The sequence below is a fragment of the Abramis brama genome (genome assembly GCF_963993115.1).
Source record: "Abramis brama genome assembly, chromosome: 2".
Taxonomy (NCBI): Eukaryota; Metazoa; Chordata; class Actinopteri; order Cypriniformes; family Leuciscidae; genus Abramis; species Abramis brama.
The window spans coordinates 30,305,123-30,315,456 of record NC_139964.1 but is presented as its reverse complement, the minus strand read 5'-3'; the positions used below and the strand labels follow the sequence as shown (position 1 = coordinate 30,315,456).

At 33.8% G+C, this 10,334-nt stretch overlaps 1 protein-coding gene across 1 annotated transcript; it reads left to right on the top strand.

The window, feature by feature from the left end:
* The first annotated feature begins 982 nt into the window (after positions 1-982).
* msx1b (muscle segment homeobox 1b) lies at positions 983-3,234 on the top strand. Its single transcript, XM_084106920.1, has 2 exons — positions 983-1,397; positions 2,337-3,234. Exons 1-2 carry the CDS (start codon positions 1,046-1,048, stop codon positions 2,738-2,740), a joined length of 756 nt encoding a protein of 251 aa, XP_083963046.1. The 5' UTR covers positions 983-1,045; the 3' UTR covers positions 2,741-3,234.
* The last annotated feature ends 7,100 nt before the right edge of the window (positions 3,235-10,334 follow it).

Sequence of the window (10,334 nt, the reverse complement as noted above, 5' to 3'; positions counted from 1 at the left end):
ATGTTTGGGTCTCATATTGCCAAACCCAACCGTTGGGTTCAAAATTTAAAAAATAAATTTAAACCAACCGTTTGGTTTAAAAATGTTTAAACCAACGGTTGGGTTTGTCTATATGTGACCCAAACATGGGTTAAAACAACATTAAAGGATTAGCGTGGCAATTTGGTAAATGTTCCAATGTCAGCAATTTTTGCCTTTTAACGATCCTCATTATTAAATTTTATAGTTGCTTTTGAATTTATCCCCCACAAAAAAACAACAACAACAAAAAAAAAGTCTAAAAAAAAAAAAAACGGTAATATAGGCTAAAAAACATGTTTGGGTCAAATATGGACAAACCCAAACGGTGGGTTTCAATTTTAAACGGTTGGGTTTGTCCATATATCCAAACGTTAACCCAGCGTTTTTTAGAGTTCTACATGCCATATTAGCTATATATTATTATGTGTAATTTAATTATTTAGCCAGGTGTTCTTTTACCTGCCAATAATACCGCCAATACAAAACAACATTTAGGCTACAACTATTTACAAGTGACTTTACAAACAAGACAGTCCGGTTTTCTTGTTTACCGTGTATTCCTTTTGACCACTGTTTTGGTGTGGAGTAATTCCATTGTGCCTTTTCAATGATTTCTCAACAGTCGGATACAGATACTTTGAGAGCTTCCCCACTGTTTAATTGGGCTAAAATTGGTCTACTTTGTGCTCCAAAGAGTCAAGAGCCCCGAGGCCATCTATACATCATCTCAGCAAGACATCCGCGATTAAGTACTCATTTTTCTCAATATCCCCTTGATGTCTTGGTGTCAACTTGACCACATGACTTCTAAGGGTTTTATTTTGATTGGTCCGAGCGTGCCCCAGGGGACCGTTCTGACCAATCAAATCGAGGCGTTTGTAAGTCAGCTGGTCGAGCGCACACGCTGATTGGCTGCCCGCAGTTTGCGAGCTATTATAAGTGTACTGAAGCAGCGCGAGACAGACTGTTGGAAGTTGTTTGAGACGAGACTGTATATGAACAAACTTGCGGCGGATGGTTTACGATGAGTTCTCCTAAGGGGCCCGTTGAAGCGACAGCTCAGGAAAAATCGGACTCGGACAGCGAGGAAAGTCAAAAGCCGAAAGATATGTCCACTGACACGGGACATAAAGTGAAGAAGACTTACCTCCCGTTCAGTGTTGAATCCCTGATGGCCAAATCGAGCTGCCAGGTCGCGTGTTCTCCGGCTCTCCAGCACCAGAGACTGGGATTGGGACAGGACTTAGTACGGACTTACTTTGTAGAGAAAACCAAAGTTTCTGTGGACACTTTGTCAAGCGTTTCGGACAGTGAAGATTTAAGCGATAAGGAACAGAGCACTTGGCCAAACTCTTCGTCTTTTACATCTCCTCCTCGTAAGTATTTCAACCATTTACAGTTACAGTCATTACAGAGTTTTTTCTTTCTTTGAAAACAGTGTAAATATAGTAGCTAACATTTTGATGCATATTTAAATATTACTTCGATAGGCTATTTAATTAATAATACATAAATTATCATTAGAATTGATTTATTTTTACCTTCACCTTTCTTAGTGACAGATATACATTTATTTTTATAAACTATTCAGGCTATAATAATCATTTTAAAATAAAACATTTTATTATAAATAGCCTTATAATTTATTTTGTGAAAATATTAAATAGGCTAATATTATTGTTATAAACGTTAAACAAAAATGACAAAAAAGTAGGCTATTCTACAGTAAATATAGTGCTCGCAACTGCGAGGCAGCGAAAGAAGGATAAAGTTTGGAAACTAAGAAACTATTCAGAAACTAAGAAAGAAAAAAAAAATGTTTAAAAAATAAGATTTAAAAAAATGAACCCATATTTAGACATTTTAAACAACTTTTTCCTTATAGGCCTGCACCAATAGATATAGGCCCTACATTGATAATAATAGCCTACTAACAACAACAATATTTATCTATTCAATTTTAGACATTTGTAATTATAAATAGTAGCCTAGCCTAATTAATTAGTAAAAGTTAATCATTTTAAAAATGATAATTGTTGTTGTGAAATAACAGTTAAGAAATGAGGCTATTGGCGTTCAATGCCATTCTGTTTGCCATCAGAATAAAAATAATGTAAAAAAAGAAAAAGGGAAAAAAATATTATTAGAAAAGTTGCAAACACTCAAAAAGGAGATATCAGTGAATTTTAAAAAGAAAGTGCTATTCAAAAAGAAAGAAAGAACGGTAGTCAAAATGCACGATGAAGGCATTTGGAGACCTGACCTTTTTTTCCCAGCTTCTAAAGAAGAAACGGTTTGTTCCCGGTGTCCCGCAGGTCTCCCGAGCCCGCCGCCGTGCCCGTTACGCAAGCACAAGACGAACCGGAAGCCGCGCACACCCTTCAGCACCTCACAGCTGCTCTCCCTCGAGCGCAAGTTCAGGCAGAAACAGTACCTCTCCATCGCCGAACGGGCCGAGTTCTCCAACTCCCTCAACCTCACCGAGACTCAGGTCAAGATCTGGTTCCAGAACCGGAGGGCGAAGGCCAAGAGACTCCAGGAGGCCGAGCTGGAAAAGTTCAAATGCGCCTCCAAACCGCTCCTGTCCCCGTTCGCGCTGCCCTTCCCTCTGGGATCTCCATCATCTCTGTACGGACCTCCAGCCTCCTTCCCACGGCCCGTCCCGATGCCAGGACTATTTAACGGACCCGTGTCCTATGGGATGTATTATTTGTCATAAAAAAAAAAAAACTTTTTACCTGACGGCTTCTTCCACTCTGAGAGACTTTGCGCAAATATTAAAGTTTACACTTGCAGAATCACAGGGAAAGTTACAATAACAGCTTTTGGTCACATTAACATGATTGTTCTTGTTAATTGCACAACTAAGTGCTGAATAATACTCACGAACAACATGTAGGCTAATTATATTTTCAGAGGAACCGCATCGTATTGCTCATGGTTATTAGGCCTAATTATAGTATCAGTAATGTCCATATCAGTCCCCGAAAGCCACATGAGATGATGGAAGTATAAGCTGCTGTATATGTTTTATTCTTTGTGTTGTATTCTGACGTGCTCTTGTAGAGCAGCTTTAGATGTGTAACTCTTTTAAGATCATCTGACACGGATGTTATCCGTCAGAAGAAGTACTTATTGGCCTTATGTTGGAAGTGCCTTGAAAGACCAAATATTTATTAGTCTAAAATAAAAAATATTCTTTCTTAAATTTAACCGTTTCCCTTTTGTTTTGTCGTTTTATTTCTGAACGTCATAACTGGCACTGATACAATATCATTTTCTTATTTCTTATAATTCGATAAATAATACAATTATTTATCCTACTTCGAGTCCGTTTAAAATACTTATTTAAATTGTAGTATTTTGGCATATTTATGATACATAATCAAACGTTGATGTAAAAACAACCATCAACATCCGGAGTCCGAACCCAACTTTCTTCTCATTTTCGGGTTGGTATATATAGGCTATATATAATTTGCCTGTCTATCTGTCGGTCTATAAACATTCAAAATTCAAGTTTTTAAACTTTTTTTTTCTTTTCTTAAACTTTCACAAAAACAAGTTTGTATTGACAAACTTTGCTTTTGGTATAATAATTATGATAATAATAATTAATTTCCATTTCAATTAATTATTCTTCTGCATCTTGTTCGCTACCCATTTAATTTAAATTCAGCAAATTCTCTCCATCCATCCATCCATTTAGTCAGTCAAACAATTTTTCTTCAGTTGTTGATATAGCAAACCAGAGTTGATCCACTCAAGTTAATCATTAACCTATAATTTAAACTTTAACTGTAATGTTATTTTTATTAAAATTGCATGTCACATTTACATGAGTGTTCTTACCACAACTATTTGATGAATAATAACCTAACGAACTAACATGCAAATATGTAATTAGTTTGTGGAAATTTTGCAGAACCTTTACTAACTACACCTTTACTGACACGTGTCCTTTGGCTAATGTCCAGTAGATGGCGCCATCGGAAACAGTCATTACAATCTGGTTGAACAATAGCAGTAGTGGACACGTTATTATCGATTGACAAGTTATTCACATAGATTGTATAAAACTGGTAATTCACTGTTAAAAAAAAAAAAAGAAGAAGAAGAAAAAAGAAGAAAAAAAAGAAAGTTGCTGCCTTAAAATTTTAAGTACAATCAACTTGGTTAAGTAATTTCAACTTAAAATACATTCAACTGACTTAAAACCTAAACCATGAGTTAAATCTCTTGTATAACTTCTAAAAAAAAGTTGCAAATTGCTTAACTTATTTTGATGAGTTAAAGCAATGTAAAAACATAACTTATTGATCATATATTTTACAGCAGTCGCTCAGTTCTTAACACACAAAACGAAAGAAAGCTTCTTTTTTATCGAGTAACAGAAATAAAAAGTCCTCATCCTAACCTAACAAGATTTTTCTCAAAGTGGAGTCTGTGCATTTGCAATATTTCTCAATCACACAAACGTTTGACTCCAGTTAAACTAAAGTAACCCTGTTCAACACCTGCTGCGCCGTCAATGAAAAGCATTAAAGATCAGATCTCAATTTCCAATCCGACCTCAAATGACCCAGATTTTCAGTTGTTTGTTCATTTTTTGTGCACTCTGTACAAATTGTTCGCATAGGAAGATACACAAATTACAGTTTGCCTGATTTTATTGTTGCTTGCAAAAAAAGTTATTAATCATTTCTTTTTGTTCTATATTTTTGTTGCAGGTATAATTGTTTGTTACATTTGACTTTTTAGCCTTTTAGTAGCTGTAGTATTTAGTACAATTCAATACAATCACACCGCCAAGGTTACAGAGAGGCAGAATTCGACTGAACATGATTAGGTGTTCGCTTGCTCAGTTGCAGAGGTCAGTGTTACAGCACTTAGCATCCACAGCTTCAGCATACATATAGTTCCAGCAGGTCGCCTTGCTGATACAGGAACGGATGAAGGGAGGACCTGCGGAAAGAGCGTTTGATGTAACTAACTTTAAAAAAAACGGATTTGAATAGGTTTTGTAGTATCTGTTTTCACGGGTTGTGATGATGGCTGAACTCACCCAGTAAACCAGGCTTAAATTTGATGTACCCACAGTTGGTGATATATGGCAGACATGTCTGCACTGATGGAGTGCAGGGATTCCCAAACCCTTTGGAAACACACAGGTTACAACGCAACGCCGTTGCCCTGAAAGAAAAGCGAGCAAGATCTGGGACAGAAAAAAATATTCATTATTTCCTGGCAATGCGAATATATAGCCTATATTAAAAAAAAAAAAAAAAAAAATATATATATATATATATATACATTGCATATTGCAAGACACTGAAAGACATCATGCAGTGTTGGGGAAAGTTACTTTTAAAAGTAATGCTTTACAATATTGCGTTACTCCCTTAAAAGTAACTAATTGCGTTACTCTTTATAGAAAGTAATGTGTTGCGTTACTTTCACCCACCTGGGCTGGGCTTGATTGTTTGTATTTTAATAACCAAAAACTTTTTCTTTTTTTTTCTCAACGAAGAGAGCTGTCAGTCAATGAATTAGAAACAAAGTAACTTGTGTTACTTGTTTGAAAAAGTAACTCAGATATTTTGTTGTAAATTTAAAAGTAATGGATTAATTAATTAATAGTTACTTGAAAAAAGTAATCTGATTACGTTACTTGTAATGCGTTAACACCAAGACTGCTGAGATGTGAACAACCTACATTGTGATAGAAGTATTTTTATGCACCTAAATGTGTGAAAGACATATGAACAGTTAGACCAGATAAACAATTTGAAAAAACAACATGCTTACCGTGAGTAAGAATCATTAGGATGCAAACAGCACAAAACTGCTTCATTTCTCACTGCAACCTGGATATCTGGCAGTAAAATGTAAACGATAATTACAGAATAAATATGAAACCGGTTAAAATTTGATAACATACTAGCGAAAATGGTAACACTTTAGAATACTGTTCCTTCATTAATGAATAACTACACAGGAACAAATGAGTAATGCACTATTAACATTGTAGTAACTACTATTAACTAACAAGAAACTCTGATTAACGAATTAGTAAGTCATAGCGTTCAGTCGAATGTGGTTGTTCACTATTAGCTAATCAGTAACTACTATTTTTCATACCTCACTGAAGACTACTAAGAATTACTATATACAGGTTCATGATTATTAATAATGCATAATATATAATAAGTTAATGTTAACTAATTAGTAATGAATCAAGTGTTACTACATCTTTCTAAAGGAACTGCTAATTATTTGGATCAGTACTCTAAAGTGAAGATCACGGGAACACACTAGTAATGACTAAAGTGTTACCAAATCCATTGGAAGGAATTATTAACTATTCAAAATCTTACAAAAAACTCAAAAGCTTACAATGACTTCAGTCAAAATTAGGTAGTTATCATGTTTTTCACTTTAGAATACTGATCCAAATAATTAGTAGTTCCTTTTGAATGATGCAGTAATACTTGAGTCATTACTAATGGGTTACCATTACCTTTTATTATACATTATGCATTATTCATGTTAATTATGAACCTGTAGATAGTAGTTCTCTGGGAGGTATGAAAAAATAGTAGTTATTGATTAGCTAATAATGAACTACTACATTCATCTGAGTGCTATTACTTACTAATTTGTTAATCAGAGTTTCTTGTTAGTTAATAGTAGTTACTAGAGTGTTAATAATGCGTTACTCGTTTGTTCCTGTGTAATTATTCATTAATGAAGGAACAGTATTCTAAAGTGTTACCGGGAAAATAAGCTGATGAATGTCAGTCTTACCAGCTAGACGACTGCTGAGGGACGTTTCTCACTCTGTAGATGACACAAGCGGACTGATACACTTTTAAACAGTAGTGGGAGGTGTTTCCATATCCTGAAGAGTGCGTCATTCTAATATTTGCTACTGCGATCGTTAAACGAGTAAAAACTGCTCTGTAATATATAAACATACTGTATATTAACACACAGTCTGGTGGGGACACTCCATATTTTTTATACTGTACAAACTGTATATTCTGTCTCCTTACACTAACCCTACCCATCACACAAAACTTTCTTTTTTTCTACATTTTCAAAACAATATAATTTAGTATGTTTATTAACCCATATATAGGCCTACCTTATATAAGAAATCATAACCCATTACCTAATATAAGAAATATTTCTTATTCATGAATTAAATTTTATTTAAAGTAATCAAATACATTAGCCATTGTTTTGCCTTAAAATGTGTATTTTCTTTTCAATATATTAGTCAAATCAGGCAGTTTATTGCTTTATGCTGTGGCATGCATGATCTGAACACTGTGGAACATTCTTTTTTACATTGTTACTTTTTAAATTTTCATCATTATTTGATGGTGACCTAAGACTTCAAAGTCTGGTGTAATTCATGTTTATCAGCATAATTTACACTGCCAAGGTCATACAGAGGCAGTCCTGCACCATTTGTACTATTTTCATCATTTGGTAAACATAACTGACAAGTTGTTATAAAGTAACAAACAAAAGAATGAGCTGACAGATGAATACATTATTACGTTACTTTATCTGTTAAAGTTGGGGTTAGCTGCAATTAAAAGTCTGAATACATTATAAAATATGGCATATAGCAATATATCAGAGTATATAAGAAAACATGATTCAATAATTAGTACTTTATCAAGAATTTGTAATGAAATCACTTTTAATTTTAAAGGGGTCATCAGATGATAAATTCACATTTATATGGTGTTTGCATATAAATGTGTCTTTGCAGTGTGCGGACACAACCACGATATCCGATGCCCCCTTTAAAGGGATAGTTCACCCAAAAGGAAAATTCTGTCTTAAATACTCACCCCTGTGTTGTTCCAAACCTGTATGATTTTATGTTTGTCTATAAAGTGGGAGTCAATGGTCACCAAAACGGTTTGGTTACCAATGTTCTTCATAATATCTTTAGTTTTGCAGAAGAAATTAAGTCTTTGGAACAACACGAGAGTGAAAGCTTTCACTAATACTGACATGCTGTCATTTGGTGTCCCTATCGTTTAGATATCACCCTATCCTGAGTGGGATAAGGTGTTTAGTAAAGAAAAAAAGATATTTAGCAATAAAGAGAAAAGAAGCAGTGTGATGCAGTGTGATAAACCTACACTTTATTCAATACAGTACAGTATCAGGTGACTTCTCTGAACCAGAACACACAAGCGACAGAACAGACATCAGTATGAACAAGAAGAGACGTTCAGAATACTGGCACGGGAGAAGAAAAACAAACACAAAACAGAACAGAACAGAAAAAAGAAAAGAAAAACTGAACAGAACCAAATCAAATCAGAAAACAAAACAGAACCAATCAAAACCCATAACAAACCAAGACAAAACAGAACAAAAAAATTAAACGGAACAAAACAAAAATAAAACAAAACAGAACCAAACAAAACCATGACATAAGACAAAACAGAACCAAACAAAACCCATAACAAAACAAGACAAAACAGAACAAAAACAAAACAACTAAACAAAACCCATAACATAAAACAAGACAAAACAAAACAGAACTAAACAAAACCCATAACAAAACAGAACAAAAACAAAACAACCAAACAAAACCCATAACAAAACAGAACAAAAACAAAACAACCAAACAAAACCCATAACAAAACAAAACAGAACTAAACAAACCCATAAAAAATACAAAAACAGAACAAAAACAAAACAGAACCAAACAAAACAAAACAAAACAAGACAGAACAGAACAGAACAGAACAGAACAGAACAGAACAGAACAGAACAGAACAGAACAGAACAAAAACAAAACCGAAAACAATGTTTCATGTGTTCAGTGGCTGTTGATTGACTCATGGCTACTAACAGTTCCCATTTGTTATTTCTCATTTTTCCCTTTCATCTCATATTCGTCTCAAGTACGAGTCACTGAGAAAGGTGTTTCTTCACATGCTGAGGAAATCCTTGAAGCAACGTGACTGCTAACAGCAACGGATAAATATGCAAGGATGTACATAAAACATATTCAAATAAAGCTTATGAACTTTTGAAAAAGGTTGTAGTGCTAAATGACATCAATCTCTTTAAGTGCTGCTGAAAGTGTTTCACAAGATCCCAAACACAAATCCAAAAATATTATTGCAAATAATTAGTTAATACTAGATACATGACAGTATATTCCCACATATCATTCATAATCATAAAAAAGTGAAATAAAAAAACTAAAAAAACTGAGTTTTCCTCACAATTAAAATAACATACAAGAAAATCCTGCATGGGTAAGAAAAAGTCTTTCAGAAACTGTAAATTAAAAGTATAAAAAGGGGAAAAAATAAAATAAAAAATATATCTATTGTCCCTGCTGTGATAAAGAACTGACCTGAACAAGAGCTCAGCAGATGAAATTCAATTCAATTTCCCTTTGCCAAGCATACATTATTTAAACATATGATTGTTTTTAATACATGAGTACAACGGAGCACCTTCATACTGTATAATATCATATTTTTCCTAATAGTTGGCAATTAAAAACCAGTTCAAAATAACAACAAAAGTTTAAGGGATAGTTCACCCAAAAACTAAAATTATGTTTTCATTTACTCACCTTCATAAAATAATGTTTTTTTTTGTGATATGCCGAATCGTGTCCATACAATGAAAGTGGATTGAGATCAGGATCTTTCAAGCTTCAAAAATTAAAAGTGAGACATTTGAATATGTGCATATTCAGATTGAACACAGTACTTCAGATATATGGAAGGAATTATTAGTGGTTAAAAACTTAAAAATGTCCTCACAAAGCAGCTGTACGACTTCAGAAGACTTTAAATATTGCACAAGTCATATGGATTATTGTTATGATACCTTTTTTCTCATTTTTGTAGCTTGACGACCCTCGGTCACCATCAAATTCCATTGTATAGAAAAGATCAGCGTGACCGTGAACGTAACATTTCCTTCTGGGGTCGATGGAAGAAAGAATATCATTTGAGTTTGAAACAGTTTGGAAGCCCATTTCCGCCACATGAGAAAAAAGAAATCATGCTTTTGTAAATCATAATTATGACAAAGCTATTACAAGCCAAGTCATATTTATTAAGTTAAAATGATCATTTTAAGATTTAAAGTGTCAAAATTATGACATACTATGTCAATTATGATTGTGATAAAGTTGAAATTGACTTTATAGATTATAATTATGACTTTTTAATATCATATGTCAATTTTAACATCAAGATATAATTTTCAATTTCATAATTTCAACTTTTGTGTCATGATTATGATTTAGAAAA